The following is a 21,799-nucleotide window of genomic DNA, read 5'->3' as shown; positions in this document are numbered from 1 at the left end:
AAAAAAATAAAAAAAAACTCCGGCGATAGAATATTGTAAGCCGTTTTTCAAGCCAGGAAATGAAAAGTCGAAGGCATATCTTAGATCATATATTCTGTATTGTCAAATTGAGCAAAAGCATTGAGAAACATAGTTGGACTCGACGAATAATTGCGTGATTTAGGAAGTGAAAAATTCTTGATTAATACACTGATAACTATAGTTCACCCGATCATCAAAAAGCTGTTTTCGTAGCAAGTGCTGATTTGAGTCTGGTCTTGTTTATAGAAATAGTTTAGATACGACATTTTGATCGGGTTCCTTATTCATATAACTTTTCCAAACTGATTGTATTCACCGGAACTAAGCCCAAGTTGAAGAACATAGATGATCATTTTAAAACATTGCCAAATCGTTTATTTTTGTTTTGTATTTTCTTATAGGAAAACTAAAATATTTTGCCCAATTTTCAAGCTTTTCGGAGGAAAACTCTAGAAGTTATGGGCATTTGTCTTTACTTGTCTCAGACTGCGAAGAGGTAAGAGGCGACGTACAGGCCTAAGAGTTTTACTTCGATTGATTTGAAAATTTGACAAAATATTTTTGATATGTTTTATTAAAGCAAAATACGAAAAATACGATTTTTTGAAAGTATTACACCCTTCACGCCTCTAGAAAAATAAAAAGTTTTCTTCGATTTTATAGACAATAAACTTTGAACTCGTTTTTCTCGAAGGCACATTTTAAAAGTTCGTACATCTTTAGTTAAAAACTACTTCATCAATTACTTTCATATTTGCACACACTTTCTCCATTTAAAATTCCCAACTCTAACGTTGCCCTTTTTTTGTTTCTTGGAAAAGGTTTGACAGCTACAAAATGACGGTTTTTCACGAAGAACATCGCAGTTTTGACGTTAAACATCCACCAAAAATTAAACAAAAAAAGTAGTACTCTAGAAAAACATCTACTACAACTATGATACTTGTATTTTTTTATTTCCGATAATTTTGCTGTGATAATTTTGGACTTCGCAAATCATGATTTCTAAAACGCGTCGCGAAAATACATCTTCAGCGACTTATTTCTCAAAATCCAAAACCACCCTCCACCATGTTTTTAATTTGAGGGTTAGCTCTATCTACAATATCATTCATTGTAGAATCGAAAGTATTTCGATTCTGTAGATATCAGGCTTGTTATTATTACTGTTATTTTCATCAATGCTCAACGTTGCAATACGTCAAATTGATAGAAGAATGAAACAGTTACCGGGTTGGTTCAATGCATAGGGCACTGGTATTACAAACCAGTTGTCGAATGTTCGAGCCCCGACCTGGAAGGATTCTTAGTGTCAGTAGAATCGTAGCACCAGCCATGCAATGGTTCTGTACACTCTGAATTGGCTGCGAAGTCTGTTGAAACAGAAGGTCAAATTCTACTTTAGGAATGTAATACCAAGGCTTTTGGCTGTGAAACAGTGAACGTAAATACTTGCGAAAAAATATTTCTTGAAGGTGAACCTCGAAGAAAAGTTCTATCATTTCAAACTGGTTTTCTGAAATTTTGATTCACTGATGTACTTGATGTTCTCATGCTTCACAAAGTGTTCGTTGTTGTCATCTCTAGCGAATTCAATTGTTTTGAAATCCTACAAGTATTGAATTTTTACAACATTGATAGTTTTGTTCAGTCGAAGAAAATGCACTAACTGAAATTACCCTGAAATAGTAAGCCCTACAGGTTTGAATAATTTTACATTTTTTTTCAAAGATATATTTTATTAAGGCACAATCCGTTTGAGTTTATGATGCCAAGAGCTTGTCCATGTGGGTCTTCAGGAAACACTATTGAGTCTTTGAAGATCCGGCGGGTGTCCCTCATCGATGGGAGTGGTTCTTCGTGGCGGTGGTGATGAAAACATGGTAATAATCCAGGTGACGCGGAAACGTTTCAATTCTCCTGTGGGTTTCATTCTTCTGTGGGTCCGCGGGAATTTTACATTTTGTTTAGAAAAATTCGTATTATTTTGTGTCGTCAGCTATATGAAGGTTAGACACTTTTATCTTTCACTATGCTGTCTTTACCTCTGCACCGTATTCAACGAAAATCACACATTGGTAACAGACATTCGTGCCTATGTCGTGATTCTGTTTTCTTCAAAACCGGCTAAAATCTCGGACTCATGTGTGCTCGGTAGTAGTTTCATTTTCGGTCTCTGCTTAAAAATATTACTGCTATGAAACACTTTAAACATGAAACTTGTAGCACATAATACAAGCAAACTGCGCTGTTTCAGTCGCTACGTCGTTACGATAAGAGTAAAGAAATACAATGCTAAAACAATGTTTGCTACTTGAGTAATCACCTTGAAATAAATACAGTTTTTGCGGAAATCTCCACGATTTGCAAAAAAAAAATCATGATTCATTGTCATTTTTGTATAAATCTGTTTCGTTGCGTCAAAACTTGTGCATACGTTCTGAAAACGAATCATAAAAGTCCATCATACTTCCTCGTTTTTGTATTTCGAAGTTAATTTGATGTCAATAAATGCTACGACATAGAACATCAAAATGGCGGCCATGAAATTTTCCTTAATGCAAATTACGCTTCATCTAAGAAGTAATAAATCAAATAACCCCCAATAATGTGTCACGCACACATGAACTATATTTATGAAAAAATTGAACTGATAATAGTGTTTTGAACAGAATATTTGAAAGCAATATTAAGGGTGTATGCATGGTTTTATTCTAGTACAAGTTGTTTTATTTTTAGTTCAGTTGTTAGTCCGGGTAAAAGGGTTTATATAAGCTTTAAAAACTATTACATTATTTATCAAAAGAGACACTTACTATAGTTGTCATAAAACTGGCAGTTACTGCAGAATCAAATACAAAACTCTTATAATTTTTATTCTGAACCACAAAGCATTCGAATTGTTTGTCCGTGTTTGGCATCACTGGTTTGAATAACTGCTTAAATTTTCAGCACACTTTATCCATTAATTCCGGAACCGGAAGTCGGATCCCCATGAAATTCAAAAGTTTTGTATAGGACCATTAAACCATTCATTTGAATCTAAGTTTGTAAAAATCGGTATGCCATCTTTGTGAAAAGTGAGCAATTAATTTGAAAGTGGAATTTTTACACTTATCACCGCAACCGAAAGTTGGATCAAGATGAAATTCAGGAATTTTAGATGAGAACTTTCATAAGACCTTTCATTTGAATCTAATCTCTGAGAAAAGTTAATACACATATTTTCATTTGTTTGCACAATTTACCCCAAATTTCCGGAACCGGAAGTCAGGTCTATACAAAATTGAAGAATTTTGTATGAGACCGCAATATCATTTATGTGAATTTAAGTTTGTGAATGTCGGTTCAGCCATCGTCGAGAAAAGTTAGTGAAAAATGTCATATGCATACATACTGGAGATGGGCAATTCGCTCCTGAACTGTTCCAGCGAATCGAATCATAAAGGTGAGCTGACAGCTCACAGCTTTTTTTGAAAGAACCGGAGCTCACCAGCTAACTCATTTGCTCCTCAGTTCGCGGCATTGTGAAGAGGGGAATAATCTACGTGTTGAACGAAACGTTGGTAACGGATTATTTCAATCGAATGCGAAATTTTGCATTCTGTATCTCGATCGAGTTCGAGTTTTCCATACAAAAGCATCACTCGATCGAATTACAGAATGCAAATTTTTACATTCGATCGAAGTAGTCCGATTCGATCGAAAAACAGAATAGGGTGATTATCAGTAAGAAATCTTACCTCTCACGGCGCAAGAAAAACGGGTCACAAAATTAACCATCAGTTCAATCTAAATGAGCTAATGAGCTGATACATCGGATCGATTCATTTGGGTGAGCTGATCGGTTCGGAGCTGCTCACCAATATGAGCTGTTTGGCACACCTCTAACACATACACACGTGTTGCGTAATTGACGAACAGAGTCGGCAATCTCCACCACCTGTTAGATTCAATACCACTAGTTCATTCCACCATTATAGAAAATCGAAAAGTTAAGTTGAGAAGATGGCTGATATCGTAAAGATATCAAATAGAGTGTATTCCCAATTTTGCAGAACACATTGAATGTGAAAAAATATTTGAAAGCTGGTGCCGTATTATCTTATAGTTTATAAAATGTTCAAAAACAACTTATCGTTAAGATGGCTAAATTTCATGAATTGGAATAATCACCAAATTCACCAGATGTAGCCCCCAGCAGCTATTTTCTGTAGCTTGCTGTGCACCAATTGATGTTGTCATCGTTGAGACTGAAGCATTTTTTTAGACTAAGGAGAAATCGTGGTATAAAAGTGGTGTGTGTGAAATGTTGGAACGCCGTTGAAACAAACATAACAAAACATGCACTAGTCGAAGTTTTTAATTCTACCAAATGAAATCATTTCCACATTTCCAAAAAAAAGTCGAAAGATATGGGCTTCGTTTTTCGAGCCGAAAGGTATTATTTCATCGGATACAAAAAAAGTAAACATCTTTTTTTATTTTTTTTCTGTACTTCAGCAAAGACAGGACACTTCGGTGAAAAAAGTGTATATGCAAACTAGCACCAACATCACCACGTCTGCTTAGCGGTTCAAGGTGAACCGTTAGGTGGCATCAGTAGTTTAATAAAATCAATTATGCACTGATGAGTCGAAGACGAATTGTACAAATGAAATGAATGGGACATTTTGCTACTGTCTATTATACCGCAAATGCTTTCGTGTTTTCGGCGATCTAGCGATAACAGTTGTACTGCTTTTTGAATATATTATGCCGCTTTCGATCTTTTCACTGGTGAAAGTTTGTCTGGTTATCTCACCTCATATGGTATTTTCAAGCGTAAGTTTTTTTAAGCATCTGTATCGTCGTTTTAGTTTGCAACAATCATAATTTACTGTTCATCGAGGAAATTGAAAATGCGTCTACATTGGCAAAGCCAAAAGTTTTTATTATCCGTACTTCACCGAACGTTTGCGTGTTCTGATGAATGGTAGAATACGTTTCTTCCAGGTATTATCCCTTGTAGTGCTTTGAGTACTTAAAATAATAATTTTGGTATTTTCTCTACTGCTGCCATTCATTTGCTAAATCAGAAATTTTCTAACGATCTTATTACTAGAATTGAATTTATTTCTTTTGGGAACTTTTTCTCGAGCTGTTCTACTACCACGTGAGTGTTCTTACACCACAACAGAATGACCTTCAGCAAACGAGTTTACCATGCAGACTTTATTCGCTGTAAAGTGTAACCAGCAAAAACACAAAATGTAACATTGTTGAATTTATTTAATTTTTTTTATAGCCATGTTCATTTCATTTTAAAGTTCGGTAAATTCATTTACTCTGTACTGACACAGTTAAGTAAGTATTATGTTCAACTAAAGTTCAATATAATTGAAGGAGTGGATATAGGAGGATTCATAACGAGTTTCAGCATAACAATAATTGATACTGTACAGTGGAAGCCATTCACTTTGGTACGAGTACGTTCAAGTTCACGGTCCAACATAATCGCCATCGTCGAACGCCCAGCTCTGTTGCTGTTGGAATATGGATTCAATTGTATATTAGCTTGATTCCCACATCCCACCAATCATGATTTCCACGACAAAACGACTCTGGTACACTGTTGGTGGTTGGTGGAACTAGCTGGCACACGTAAATGTGTATAATCATAAACAAATTTATGCACGGAACGACCGAAATTAGCTCTGCGCCTAATTCGTATTACTGTTTTTGAATTAGTTGATTCTAACAACAAAATTTCCAAAATAACTATAAAATTAGTTAAAATGTAGAATTTACTGTGCTGAAAAAAACTCTTATTTTTAGAGAATGTGTTTAGTTGGCGAATATTCTGGACACAAACCAGCAATATTTCAATCCAACACGAAATTCTCATTGACAACTAATTTCGTTATTAAAATCAGAAACTTTGATTCTATTTATCTATCACCGTCATTACTGAAGGACAGCAGTGTCAAAGCAAAACAATCCATTAAAAAGCTAAAAGGGACAGTCTTGTTGAAACTGCTCGCAAATTGTTTAGATGTTTTTCGCATGTGTTACGATATATCCCTATATAATTTTCTAAACCGATATGTAAAAATGACGTAAACTGTTAGTGGAAAATGTATTTATTCAGAATTTGTGCGCACTTGAAGCGATTGTGCGTAATAATGTTTTTACGCAGAACAGTGATGTGAATTTCGAATGTTTCACTCTAATTGTGATGAAGGTTTTTTGTATCTTCAAACCTTCCGAGCTGCGCCGTCCGGTGTACTATTTGTATTCGGTTTTTGTTTTCCGAGTGCTCAAAGTTTTCAGTGAGAATGAAGAAACAGTGATTTAGAAGAAAAAAAATTCAAAAAGATGTTTACGTTTCGTTTATGTCTTTTTCTCCAACACAACATCGTATTTATACCTGCCAATATAGAAAAGACAACCGCGTCTGAATTTTTTTCGGCAGTAGTGTGCCATCTAGTGGCTAGTAGTCATTAAGGTGTTACCGTTTCGGTGACAGGGCGCCATATAGCTGCAGATTGCAGAAGCCAATTCAACCATTCATATTGGTTGAAAACAACATTATATTTCTTTAATTCAACTAAAAAATTAGTTGACTGGATATGAAGTGTGCCTTAGCTAAGAAATGACAGTACGTTTAATTTGTGAATTCAACTAAAAAATATAGTCATTTCAACAAATATTTTATTATTATTAAGGGAATGAGAATAAAAAATCTAAATCAGCAAAAGTAAGATTTTTTTAGTTGTCTCAAAAAATAACTAACTAAAATCAGCAAATCAACTAAATTTTTCGCGAAAATGCTGATTTCGGTCGTTCCGTGTGTTAATTTCAAATTTGAATGACTGCACACATCATCATGGTTCGCGTGAGACATACCGAGCAATCGTAAAACCGCCGAGACGGAATGAATTGGCGCTTTTGTGGAAAATAAGTGTGCAGTTTGATGTGTTGCTAGGTGTGAAAATGAACATTCGAGAATGCTGGTGCATTCAATTGTCTTGATTATATGCTGTAGAAGTGTAGCAGTTCATTGGTACTTTCACTTTTATTATTATATGGTGTTGAATGCGTAGGGTACGTTGATTCAAATCAATTATTGGATTATTGTTTTATTTTCAATCAAAATGTCTTGACAACTCATGCGAAAATGCTTGCAGTAGTCTTACGAATTTCTAAATAATTTTGATTCGCTTCTTGGAAGCTGATTTGTTTCTAAGCTAAACTTGGTGAAATGGCATATATGAGTTTTTTGTTTGTTTTCTGCCAAATTCTTTACCAACAATGGTATTTTAACTATTTTCATTTAGAAATATTGTAGCGAAAATGGCAAGTTATTATGCTTTACGCTACGGAAAATGATAATACATTTTTCCCTTGACACGTTTAACATCACACCAATGAAATCGCTACTCACATCCAGTCCCCTGAACCATGCCTTGTTGAATATTTTCTCAGAGCCAATATGCCTGAACTTACTTGTAAATATTTCTGGGATTTCCATCGAGCGTAGGTGTTCTGGGATTCCACGCACTTCGCGTTGCATGGATGTGTCTAAATAAGTTGAGTCAGGGACATTTAGGAGGCTGTCACGGATAGGAATATATCTTGAAGGGTCGATTTCCTGTGACATATGGTTAAAATATACTGTCATGAATCTTGTTTGAGATTGAAGCTCAACTAGCCTTTCGAAGTTATTAATAACCAGAGGATTCAGTACCTCACATCTTATTAGCAGTCGCGATGAAAGCTACCAAAAGCGATCTTTCAATGGAAAAAACTCCCGGTAGAACATCATGATTCATTGTATGTGTCGAATGCATGCAGTCTAAGGCAATTCGCAAACACGGTACTGAATTCGCTCTAATTTGATAAGTTTGCATCGGAAAGAAAGCAAACGCATCCATATTCCATCACTGAAAGTATCGTTATCTGATACAATTTTATTTGATCTTCCGGATGAGCACCCCACCAAGATCCTATTATTGTTCGAAGAAAAGTTACTCTCTGTTGACATTTTGTATCAGATATCTAATGAATCCTCCCCACGTGCATTTGGAATCAAACCACTCCCCGAGGTATTTAAAAGTCAAAACCTGTTGGATCATTCTTCCCATTATATGAAGTTGAAGCAGCGCAGGGTCATGCTTTCTTGAAAAGACGACCAGCTCTTTTTTTTCCGCAGAGAATTCGATACCCTGATGAACAGCCGGAACGGACAAGTTATCTAAGGTATCTTGCAATGGTTTTTGCAGATCAATAGCTTTGGGTCCAGTAGCTGAAACCACGCCATCCTGCGCCAATTGTCTTAGTGTGCATGGGGTTACTAGACAGCTGTCAATCTCGTTCACGTAAAAATTATAGAGGAGCTGACTGAGGCATGAGCCTTACCGGAGACCCATGTAGCTTAAAAATGTTGCCAAATCGCTGTGTGAAAAATGCATGCGTTTCTCAGACAAAAGGTTGTGCAAAAAATGATTTATAACCGCTGGAAATCCATGTTGGTGGAGCTTGTCTAAAAGAACATCAATGGAAACTGAATCGAATGCTCCTTTAATGTCCAAAAATACTGATGCCATCTGTTGTTTTTGAGCGAAGGCAATTTGGATGTCAGACGAAAGTAATGCAAGGCTACAAATTGAGTATCTGACAACAAACCGTTCGTCTGGACCCAAGTGTTTTTTTAATTTTAATTTTTTCTAACAATTTTCTGATGCAGGGAAACATAGCAATGAGTCTATATGAGTTGTGATTGGAAGCTGGTTTCCCCGGCTTTTGAATGGCGATAACTTCCACTTGCCTTAAGTCAGGTGGAACAATATTTTGGTCAAGAAACTTTTTTAACAATTCCAACAAACGTCTTTTTGTGAGGTTGAGCAGATTCTTCACCAAGTTGAATTTAATTCTGTCCAACCCAGGAGCGTTATTGTTACAAGACAAGAGTTCTATATAAAATTCAATCATTGAAAAGGGGCTATCAATGAAAATATTTTTAAGAGGAGATTCCCGAATAATGCTCTGCGTAGGAACAGAATCTGGGTAAACTTTCCTTGCAAAGTTAAATAACCATCGGTTCGAGTATTCCTCACTCTTATTTCTCACATTACGATTCCTCATTCGTCTGGCCGTGTTCCAAAGAGTGCTCATTGAGTTTTTTTTGACAAACCTTCGACAAAATGTCTCCAAAAACTACATTTTTTTAACCCATTTTTTAACATTTGCTCTTGTACCCCGAAATTGTGACTTATCGTGCGGTATTGGGCTTTCGTGAAGAGAGAACTCTCTCAATATAAATAACAAGCTATAACTATAGAGAAATTTCGAAAATCTTGGACAAAAACAGCTAAATCGATTGCAGAGAAGTGCACAGATTCTAATGGCTGGAATAAACTCAAAAGTTTGTAGTTTCTTCAGGCAGCCTTATTAAATAACTGCACGGAACCACCCGCGATCCCATTTAAACCAGAATATTAGTTGATTTTCTGAATTCGATTGGTTAAAATTTGGTACAACTAATCGATTGTTGTTTTCACTAAACTGTCATTTTTGTTTTTCGATTAGCAGAAACGATGGTTGACGACTGACGACAACTAATTTAACTGTTTGAAAAAAAAAAAAAAATGCTGTCAATTAGTGAAGACACATACCTTTCAATTTCAACAAATATTTTAGTAGAAAGAACTGGTGTTGTTATTGAAACAAAATTCTCCGCGGACCCACACGGACCGAAGAATGCGGCCAACAGGAATATTCACCAACGCCATATGGAAGACTCTCATGAAATATTCAATTCACCGGCCGATCACCACATGAAGGCCGGATCTGCCACTGCGACCCAAATATGACATTACTTAATGATACAACCCTAGTTTTAAGTTAGTCGCAAATTTTAAATTAGTAAAAGCCCTTGGCATCTTAGAGCTTAAGCAGTGTGCCTTAAACATTATATTCTTGAATAAAAAAAAAAAGAAAAAAAATTCTGTTAGTTTAAAAATAAATCGATTTTATTTGTTTTAGACATGAGTATTGAAAGTGAAAAAAAATGAGTATTGAAAGATGATGCCGTCAAACGGTTGAACTAAAGTTATGCACTGATAATTTTAGTCAATTTATATGAACTTGGGTGCATCAACCGCTGGGAATTGGAATTTTGCGACGGCAATTCAAACGCGCCATTCAATCGCAGCGCCTCTGTGTGTTTGAAACCCTTCGCTCTTGTTACTTTTATAAATTAAATTCATGTCAAAAAGCGTTTTATTGCTAATGCATGAACATCATCATCGGTATCAAACAGCTGGAAGTAAAACAGTCTGCTGGAAGTAAATCAATGATCGAATTTGAAGCATAAAATTTTTGCGCATACCTGAAAGATTACGAGATGATCATTCATTAACATTTTCTAATTTGTCACCAAATCTTTTTCATCTTAAACAAGGTTAACTTTATCACAACACCGCTGTTAGATAAACACTTGTTATCATAAATTTGTCAAATCGAATGAACATAATTTCACCAAACGCTTTAACCATCGATGTTGTTGTTGATTTTGCATTGCGATTATTGTTTTGCTTTCAACTGTCTCCGGTATTTGACAGCATTCAAAACAACATATTTTTCAACTACTTGAATATATGCAAATCAAAAACCATTTTGGTTGAATCAAAAAGAAATTAGTTAAATCAACTATCGCAAAAATCAAAAACTACGATATCGCAATTTTATGATCGAAGGGTTCTCCGTGTGTAATTAGTTTTAGGATGACTAATAATGCACAATTGAATGAATAAAACATGTGTTTTGGATTGAACTAACTGAAAATTTGTTTTATTCCAAATTTAATCGGTCCAGATTTTGTCGCGAAAGAGCCCTAATATGAAATTGTTTGCTAATTTTACTAATGAGATAAATGCATAAAAAATTGCCAAAAACTAGAGCGTATTCGGTAACGCCTTTCACTCTTTCCATGGCCTCATTTAAATTGACTTAATACACAAATTCAATTTGGTAAAGCAAAGTTTCCAAGTACATTTAGTAATCAGTATATTTCTTGGTAATTCGTGCCCTACAAGAAAAAGAAAGTCTCCCCAATCGAGTTCCGCCTAAATGTTTTCATCCCGGACTGACAACAGATTAATTCTTCGCCGATTTTGGCGTGTAGATCAATGGAAAACTTTTAAACGATGTTAAGTGTATTCAATTACATAGAATATAATTAAAACTTTGTGCTTTGGCGACAATCAGCACGGTGGCAGTGTGCAGGCGGGAGTTATTTTTCACGCTCCAATACCAATATGCCACCGAACCGGTAGCCTGAAGTGCCGTAGTGTAACCAACTTTGGAGCTGCTGGGTCGCCAGAGACACGCCAAACGGAGACGACGAGCACGCCGGTATGATGTTCATTTACATTTACAGTCAAGTGGTTTTGTTCAAAGAGCACTCAACTTTTTCATTTGATATTTTGCTGCCGACCGCGCGCGAACCGTTTAGCATATCGGAGAACACCGCTGTCATCACGGCACGGGACAGCTAACCGAGTTTCATTCTAACAAGGACACTCGTTGGCTCACTTTGATGTTTGCAGGGTATAAGTTCATCATTTTAAAACAGAATTGTTCCGATAGTTTAGAGAGAGAATTATAAACTTCAATTTTAATTGGTCGATTTTTTCATTGAACTCAATTGCTGATGTTATCCGGGTTCATCTTTACTTCGGGTACTTCAGTAATTATGACAAATTTTATATTCAGAAGTAATTGAGTGCTTACCAACTCAACAGTTCCAAAATTTCACATTCAATAACAATAAATTTTCATAACAACATGTCAAAATTACAAACAATTTACTGGGTAATGAATGGCCCTATGCAAATACGGAAGTTGATCAACTTTACATTACTATCATACCGCTCCTTATTACTTGTTAAACGACTTGGTAATTGCTAAATTCAATTTATAAGTTTCCCCAACGGTTCCTTGTGCATGGCATGTCAGCGCTAATTGCTCATATACGCAAGAACCGATTCGTTCGGAATAACATTCGCGTTTCTCCGCCAAACCAAACTGTGACGTTGTGTTCTTATCTTTACATTTGACTTTGCAGGTTTCACCGCGGCACAGCGACAGGACCAGGAGGACCCGTGTAAACTGAAATCGAAGGTGGTCGGGGACGTGACCTATTGCGACCGGTATTGGGAATGTGTCAACAATCAGCCGGAGCTGTACGACTGTCCGAATGGATTGGTGTTTGCCGGGAAGCATCGTGGCGTCACCGAAGGCTGTGACTACCCGTGGCGATCGGACTACTGCGATGGGAAACAGTTGGCAAGTAAGTTGAATCTTGGTAATTTTCTTGGTGCTGGAGTTGTTGTCTTACGATGATTCATATATAAGAATGAAAGAATTGTTTAGAATCATATTTTAGGTTCGAATTATGTGAAAATCAATTGCACCTTTTAGAGAACAAACGTACTTTTTAATGTATAGGGTAAGGTGGGACAATTAGGTTAGGTTTAGGTTTTAAAATGTTTTTGCCTTTTTCTTTAGAAAGGTGCCAGAATTACTGAAAAAAAAAAACGATTCGAACGGAACCTCGGAGACCCATAGTGTTATATACTGTTCGACTCAGCTCGACAAAATTGCATGGAAAAATAATGAAAAGGTTTATTTTCTAGCTCCACTAAACTTTTCGTGTTTCTTTTTTGTCCCGTAAGAACTAAGAAAATTTTTATCTAGATGGGAAAAACTATATTTTCGTGCCCGAAGTATAAAGTTTGTATGGGATGTAGCATGGGGAAATTGACTTTTTATCAAAAAATCGGCTGGAGACTCGCACCCAATAACTTTGCCGCAGACATAAACTCTCTATCATATATAGTTTAGAAGATATGGGCGTTTCTATTATATGCAAACAAAAAATAACTTGCATGACTTTTTGTGCCTTCACAGTAAGTTTTGTCACTTGAAAAGAATCTTCAGATTGAGCTGAGTAACTATACTGAAGACATCACATAACTCAGATCAAACGCTATAGCACATTAAAGCTTGCTTCATTTAGAATTGGAACAAACTTTTGCCCATATTGTGGCGCTCCTGGTGGATGGATTTGGAAGTTCTTGGCGCCCACGTGTCGGGAATTTTGTCAGCTTCACGTATGATTTTTGACATTCCGAAAATCGACTGTACTTTGTAATCAATCAAAATGGAATCCGAAAGAAGGGAAAAATTGTGCACAGTTATTTGGAGAATCCATTGTGGTCTGCATCTAGGCTAGCTAAACAGCTGAAATTGCCCAGAAATACCGTTTGGCGCGTTATCAAACGGTATAAGGAAACATTGACGACGATTCGGAAGCCTCAAACCAATCGTCGGAGTGGAACTGTCGACCGGAAAGTGCGTGGTAAGATTTTGGAGAAAAGTAAGTAACGAAAGTTTTCGTTACAAATAAGAAAATGACATCGGAAATATACCAAAAAGAGTGTCTCCAAAAACGAATTTTGCCGTTTATTCGATCCCACGACCATCCCGTAATGTTTTGGCAAGCTGTCATTACAGCAAAGTCGTTCATGAATGGTATGCAGAGAAAGGGGTCCAGTTTGTTCCGAAAAACCTTAACCCACCCAACTGCCCCAGTTCCGCTCTATTGAGAAATACTGGACAATCATGAAGAGGAGACTCACGGCAAAGGGAAAGGTTGTCAAAGACATCAATAGATAAGATAGCTAAAACGATGGACGAAGAAGGTGTGCGCCGCCTAATGAGCCGTGTTACAGGAAAAATTCGAGAGTTCCTTCGAAACCGTGACGAATAATTTTATCCGTATTTTTTCTTAAAAGTATGAAGAAAACGCTACATTTGTATAAAAAAAGATCTTGAATTCAATAATAAATAATTGAAATACAGGCAATTGTCTTTATTCCAATTCTATCTGAAGCAAGCTTTTAAACAAAGTTACATCCTGTAACGATCACTAGCAGCAGTGGTGCTAGATAATTTCAGAAATCGACCATTGTTGGGATCTTATATCGGTTTACCGTTGGTAACTTTTTTTTACAAATGTCGGAAAGTATAGTTTCACCTATCTAGCTCAAGTTTAGATGAGATCAAAAATTTGTCCCACCCTAGTGGCCAAGCATATTTCAACAAGTCTAGGCTCGTTCGAATGCTACTTTTGAATTAAAGATCAGGTTTGAATATCAAATGGTTAACTCTTCCGGTTCCAAAGATATAATAGTATAATGACGTAACCGACTAACCGTGCGGTTTTTCATTGGCTGATTTTCTTCGAAGATGACTCAACGATTTTCTATAAACTTAGGCTTATTTGAAAGATAACAATATTGATAAAATTCGGAAAAGTTATAGTGAGTATTTATTGGATAAGCTTACAGTACTAATGGCTGAGGGTAGAATGTTATGAATCATTGAATGAGATTGTTTAAATTGCCAAAAAGACTTTATCACACCACTAGGAGGATTAAGAATCGTTATGTATATCAAATTGAAGGTTAGGCTTCTGCGTGACTTTCTATGCATAGCAATTTATTTATATATTTGTTGAATTTTGATATACCTTATGATCAAAAAAGAACCGGAATTTTCATTTTAAAATTCCCGCGCTTGTCCAATCGGTAAACTTTTATTCCTTCAACGTTGGCAACACTTTTATACATATTCTGTCAAATTTTGACGCATATCGTACGATTAGTTTTTGTTTGGCGTCTATACAAAGAAGTTGAAAATTTTTCGTGTGGCGATTTTTATAATGGTTGAAAATTTAGAACAACGGCTCGCCTTCGAAGCACCATTCGATCGATTGTTGTGCGGTTTCGATGTCATATTCATAGATCCACACCTCATCACCAGTTATGATGCATTCGATGAATGTGGGGTCACTATCTGCGTTGGAAATCATATCTTTGGCCACATCAACACGACGCTGTTTTTGAATGAAATTCAGCTATTTTGGCACCAGCCGAGGAGCGACGCGTTTCAAACCCAAAACATCAGTTAAAATGTGTTCGGCTGATCCATAAGCAATCTCTCTAATCGGTACAGAACGATGTTGCAACACGGTTTGCTTCGCCGATTTAATGTTTTCTTCAGTAATAGATGTTGTTGGGCGACCAGGGATCTCATCATGATCCAAGCTTGTACGACCATCTTTGAAGCGTTTATACCACTCGTATGCGTGTGTTTTTCCTAGACACGATTCACCAAAGGCCTTTTCTAACATTTTCAACGTTTCGGAACACTTCCATTTGCAACACAAAATTTGATGCACGCACGTTGTTCTAATTTTTCATGCATTATAAAAATCGCCACACGAAAATTTTTCAACTTTTTTGTATAGACAAAAACTAATCGTACGATATGCGTCAAAATTTGACAGAATGTATATTAAAGTGTTGCCAACGTTGAGAGAATAAAAGTTTACCGATTGGACAAGCGCGGCAATTTTAAAATGAAAATTCCGGTTCTTTTTTTATCATAAGGTACAAGCGTTTTACAAAAAAAGTTAATTTTTGCTAGTTCTAAAAATAGTGGAGTCAACCTGTGCGCCTATAATTTGAAATTGTGGGTTTGATAAATCAGTTAATGTTATTTCTTCGAATAATGGCACTAAAATAAAAGCAATTCACCACGTTTTTGTGTCTTTTGTGTGTAACTACGAGCCATTGTGCTAAAAACCACAGGACAAACTCATTTCAATTACATAAATGAAATAAGAATATTAAAAAAGCGGTCGGATTAACTTCCCTATTTAGACTTCTGAGTAGTTTTTCATCACACAACGCCATTAAAAAAGTAATTTTTCATCACAACGAAATTAAAATTAGACGCAACTAAAAAAAGAACCAAAGCACATCGTAGAAAAATCTAAAATCAACTCACCTTTTTTATGCGATCACTTTAACAATTAGAAATATGCTGTAGCCAATTATGAACACAAATTGAATTAAAATACCTTTTTTTATCCACCTAGTGGTGTTATGATGCCTTTCTCATATTACCTTTATTTTCGGGAAAATCACTAGAAGATTCTGTCAAGATTTTTTTCAAACTTGAATAAAATCAAAAACTTTCAATGGTATATACTACCATCACCTTTTTAACTTTAAACAGTTATGTCAAGTTAATATAGATTCAAATGTGGCAACCCTCCACGTTATACAAAATTGAATTAAGCAAGGTGGGTGCTAGGCGGTGGCGTTTTATCCTTCCTTACCAACGGTTGCATCATTTTGTATGACAGTTTGAAAGATTTGATACTCATTGCGCTATAATTTCGGAACCGGAAGTCGGATTTGGATGAAATAGCACAGTAACTTCTAAGAAATTGACAACTTTAATTTGAATCATGATTAGTGAAAATCGGTTTAACCGTTGCTAATAAATCGAAGTGAGTTCCGGTTTTGAAGCTTTTCTTCACTATTTATGGTGCTTGCGGAAGCGGAAACCGAGGACTAGTAGTTGCAAAGTAGATTAGTAGATTCACTAACTAACAAATTTGCTAACTAGATAGATTTAGTAGTAAGTTTTATGAAAATGTGCACCTCGTTTCACCATCGCTTGTGAAAAAATACTCATGAAATTGAAAATTTTCACTAATCGCTCTGTAATACCGGAACCAGAAGTCGGATCTAGATAAACTTTTCGGAGAATTTTCAAGGAATTTCAAGACCTTATTTTTGTATCTTAGTTTGTAAAAATCCGTTCAGAAATATCCGAGAAAATTGAGTGCGCATTTTTTCATTGATTTGCACATATTGACTTGTTATTCCGGAACCAGAAGTCGGATAAAGATAAAATTCAATAGCGATCTATGTGACTATAATATCTTTCATTGGAATCTAAGTTTGTGAAAATCGGTCGCGCCATCTCTGAGAAAAGTGAGTAAGAATTTATTAAATTTTTTGGTGCATATCACCCTGTAATTCCGGAACCAAAAGTCGGATCGGGATAAAATTCAGTAGCGATCTATGGGACAGTAAGACCTTCCATTTGAATATGAGTTTGTGAAAATCGGTTCAGCCATCTCTGAGAAAATCGAGTGACATTTTTTGTCACATACACACATACACACACAGACATTTGCTCAGTTCGTCAAGCTGAGTCGAATGGTATATGACATTCGTCCTCGGTTCAAAAGTCGGTTTTCACAATGATTAAATAACCTTTCTATATGAGAAAGGCAAAAAGGTGACAGCGAGTAATGTCAGAGACAGAAATGGATACGACGTGAGTATGAATAAAACTGACATGTTTTTTCACACTTCCGTTGATTGATTGTGTGGATTTTGCAAACTTTCAATGCTTCACTTGCACACAAGAGCAAAAAATTACAGGGTGTGTAGAGGACAAGGCCGATTACGATGATATCTGTGGCCATCTAGGATTTGTCAAAAAGGTAAGGAATTAATATGACATTAATTCCAATAACTTACTTATCAAACCCTCGAAAATAAAAATTATATAGCGATTTGAAAAAATGTCCACAAACCGAAAGTCACCATCTTAGATTGTATGAATTTTAAAATTATAAACTATTGATATTCACTCGTCAAGCGTGGGTAAAAAGTATCTATAGTTCCTTCAAATGAAAATTTATGAAATTCAGTAATTCAGGTTCTTATACAATCAAAACGAAATGAAGCAAATAAATAATATATTTCACGCCCAGATTTCCTTAACCATAAATCTAATCTACTTCAATTACTTTGTTTTGGGACCTACGATTACTGGTTCAAACTAAGGTGGAGTAGGGTGGCCTGTAACAAACAATGGCATTTTAGTTATAAATTGAATTACTAAATTGACCATCGTTTGAGTCTGTTGGACTAGCGAACCAAACTTGTCGCAGGCCTACTGCGTTCAATCATTGAAAATATTCCGTATTTCTACGTGTCGGTTTTGCGCGATACGCTTTGTGCGATGATTCTTTCACCTTTCACCCTAATTCTTGTTCGTTCCAAAATAAATTAGAAAATTTCAATTTTGAATCAATTGTGGTTATCTCGTACTACTGAAAATTTTATCATGAATTGCTGATCATACTTTCGAGGGTATGATGAAAAAATTCTGTTGGTGCGTTACATACAAGAGACATGCGCGATTAAGTTCTTGTACAGAGCGAATTTTGAAAAGGCGCCCAAATAAAACAAAGACGTATTCACGACAAAGTGCCAAAGTTTTGATTATTTTCGATGCTCTACACAACAATACTAATATTAATTGGTGCAGTGCCTCCGATTTCCGATAATAGAGGTTTACCCGTATTTTCGGCTTTTCCCCACCATACTTTACTATTAATTGGATTATAGCTTAATTTTTATTTACTGTGTGATGTGTGATCGATGGATCTCACGAATACCACGTTGAAAAAAACTATTCATCATTTGACGAGACTCAGCTATTTTCATAACTGGTTCTGCTCCCTTCATAAGTGCGAGATACATCGATGAAAACGATTGATGGTCGGGAGGGGCCCAGTCTGGAAGGTATGGTGGGTCAGTTCCCATCTGAGTTAAGAAATTATATTTTCGATCTCTTTCGCTGAGTGGGTGATGCATTTTCGTGCTGCCAAACGACTTTCTCATAGCATTTAGAGCATTGTGGTCATTTTCACGCACTGCTTGACTTAATTTCATCATTTGTAGTCGTTTGCGCGTGTAGTACAAAACACATTTTTGATCCCACCAAATGTACAGTCTCATTTTATTCCCGAAACGATTAGGTTTTACAGTTGATGTCGATGATTGGCCTGGGCCGACGTTTAACCCCTCCGCTATTTGTTTTCGACTCTATGAATTTTTGTTTCGATTATTTTTACATCTCGCCAACTTAAGTTTTCTGGATTTAACTGTCCGTTCTTAGTGTTTCGCACTGAAATTCCCACTTTTAAAACGCATAAATCAACGTTCACAAGTCGCGACTGATAGAGCATGTTTCCGGTAAGCTTCAACAAGAGCTCAATGAGCAACACTTTTTTTAAGCCGCAGTAACAATTTACACTTTCCGCAATTGTTCTTTACTTGGCTGGAATTTTGACATGTTAATTCTACTAAATATATATCTACTAACTTGCAATTAATAAATCAGTCATGGTTTTCCAGAACAAAAGGTGACAATACAGAGATAGTTTATACGAAGAAACAGATCCCGGTTTATAGAGACATCCGTTTCAAAAATCCGGCATTATTAAAAGACACGCCTGATATACTCTTATGTACATTGTTTTTAAATTTCAACGCCGGCTCCTCCTTTTTTTCAAATTCATCGGCTTCGTGACAACGGAATTTTAAGCTTCTGCCTGCAGCAGCAGCTCGCTTGGCAAATAAGACTTTTCTGGTCAATTTGTCAGTTGAATTTCATTTGGATCAGAGTCATTTCGCCGAAAACCATTTCGCCAAAAACCGTTTCGCCGAAAGCCGTTTCACAAAAAGCCATTTCGACAAAAGGGTTATTTCGCCGAATGACATTTCGCCGAATGCCGATTCACCGAAAGCCATTTCGCCGAAAGAGTCATTTCGACGAAAGGGTCATTTCGCCGAAAGGGTCATTTTGCCGAATCCTGAAATCGTCTTAATATCGTAATTGGAATTGATTTAAAATAAAGACAAATCATCTTCCATTTGTTAACCCTTTGGGCGAAATGTCCTTTTCGGCAAAATGACGGCAAATGTCCTTTTCGGCGAAACGACTTTCGGCGAAATGGCTATTGGCGAAATGACCCACTCCCATTTCATTTATATATGTTAATGACATTTCTCCGATCCATGGTCGTTATGCCCTGGGAGCTGCTCAAAGTCCATCTTCATATACGTTGCCCTTTCTGCAGTTCGTGAAAGCCTTCCCATATAACTTCTGAGCTAATCGGTTAAATACTCTGGAACCTGATTTGTATACCCAGAATATTTGACAGAAACCAACGAAATTAGGGTTTAATTATTGTACACAGATGAAAATATTTTGTGAATTTACATTTATTTTCATGCACATATTTGGAGCAGGTAATTGAATGGAATGTTACATTACAAAACTAAGCGATTTGTAAATATACAGCCTTGTTCGATGAAAAAGTAAATGCATTTCAATGTAATTTTACATCAATCATGGTTTTAAATCAGATTTTCGTTTCAACTGATGTCTGTTTAATAGTACAATTGGTTTACATGTCGTGTAAGTTTCATCTTCTCTTTCTGTGTAGATTGGATTCCACATAACTGATACGCAAACAAACTAAAACTTATCAATTTTCCTCCAGATGGGCCCATTTCGACGGAACACTGCGACTGGCTGTACGGTATCTTCGGTCATGAAACGTCCTGCACTCGCTACTGGACATGCTGGAACGGAACGGCAACCGAACAGCTCTGCATCGGTGGACTGCTGTACAATGAGAATGCCCACAGCTGCGACTGGCCCGAAAACGTTGAAGGATGTCAGAAGCACCGTAAATACCCATGACAATTTGTATGATTTCTTTTTTTTGTTGTTCTAATTTTGTTGTTGCTTTGCTTTTTTCGTCCCATTTCAGCTCTTTGCAATGATGATGCTAATGGTAATGTTCCACTAGGAAAGTCCTGCAATCGTTACTGGCAGTGTCAGGGAGGTTATCCACGGCTGCAACGGTGCCCAGCGATGCTTGTGTTCGACCGGAGAAGTCTACGTTGCGTCGTTCCACCGACGGAGGATTGTGATGTTCCGACCACCCCGCTGCCACTGGATGGAGATTTAGAGCAGGGAAAGGTACTGTGACGCAAACGCATGCCAGTCACTGGCGTGTGACTTAATGGAAACTTATTTTTGACCATTAATGTTGATTATGATTCTCATTTCCATTTTTGCAATCTCCGGTGAAAAAAAAAATCCAACCAACAGGGTAATGCCATTTCGAATCTGCCACCCGGTGCCATCCAGGGAAAGCCCAGTGGAGGACGAAACAAAAACTAAACTCGTGATAATGACTGTTGAGACGCCATTGCTGCTTGTTCGCGAAGGGTTTTTCCTCAACAACTTTTAGGTCGAACCCTTTCCACGTCTATTGTGTAACCAATGGAAGTCCGCTTCGGCGCTGCTGTAGCAAAAATTTATATTATACTTGACATTTCATTTCGGAAAGTGGTCGGTTTGGACACATCGAACACAGCCACGGCACAACAAATCTACGTTCAACGAAAACAATATGTTCTAGCCGCCGACATCACCATCGGGCTAAACAGACAAAGCCAAATGTGCGGAAGAAAACTTCATAAGTTTTGTACATAAATAATATTTTTAATTGAAAATAATGTTTAAAATATTGTATTATTTTCCACTCGTTTTTATTGTGCTTTTTATTTAAAATCGGAAAGAAGAGGAAGGCGTAAAAAGCGAAAGATAAATAAAGTATTAAGATAATAGAAACACTGCCACTGGCTTCTGCTGTATTTCTAGTGTTGTAGAGAAACCCACCCCCCCCCCCCCCCCCCCATACTTCGCGCTGCCGCCGGAGGGAAAAGTTTTCCTAATGTGACAACTTGAACGATTTAATATCTTCTGTAATATGACAGTTTTATGACTTTCCGGCAGAAGGATGCTGCTGGAGACGGTGTCGGTTGATTTTCTCAGAAGACGGACGAACGGGTTACCGTAGTGCTGAGATGGGTGCTATGCACGAATTTTACTGCTTGATATGCAGTGGGAGTGCTGTCTCGGTTGTCTTGGTCTTATAAGGAGATGACTATCCAGGTACCGTGTGATGTGGCGCATTTGTTACTGGTGGAGGTGT

At 36.8% G+C, this 21,799-nt stretch overlaps 1 protein-coding gene across 2 annotated transcripts in view; it reads left to right on the top strand.

Annotated features, from left to right (window-relative positions):
• LOC131429302 (protein obstructor-E-like) overlaps positions 1-21,435 on the top strand; it is a 107,277-nt gene extending 85,842 nt beyond the window's left edge. For both annotated transcript variants that reach the window (XM_058593362.1, XM_058593363.1), the window contains exons 3-6: positions 12,131-12,355; positions 20,294-20,482; positions 20,567-20,778; positions 20,911-21,435. In XM_058593362.1, the coding sequence (XP_058449345.1) occupies positions 12,131-12,355; positions 20,294-20,482; positions 20,567-20,778; positions 20,911-20,982 (698 nt within the window). In that variant the 3' untranslated portion in view covers positions 20,983-21,435. The remainder of the gene's footprint in view (positions 1-12,130; positions 12,356-20,293; positions 20,483-20,566; positions 20,779-20,910) is intronic.
• The last annotated feature ends 364 nt before the right edge of the window (positions 21,436-21,799 follow it).

This window comes from Malaya genurostris, chromosome 2 (genome assembly GCF_030247185.1).
Source record: "Malaya genurostris strain Urasoe2022 chromosome 2, Malgen_1.1, whole genome shotgun sequence".
Taxonomy (NCBI): Eukaryota; Metazoa; Arthropoda; class Insecta; order Diptera; family Culicidae; genus Malaya; species Malaya genurostris.
This window is presented reverse-complemented; position numbering and strand designations above follow the sequence as displayed.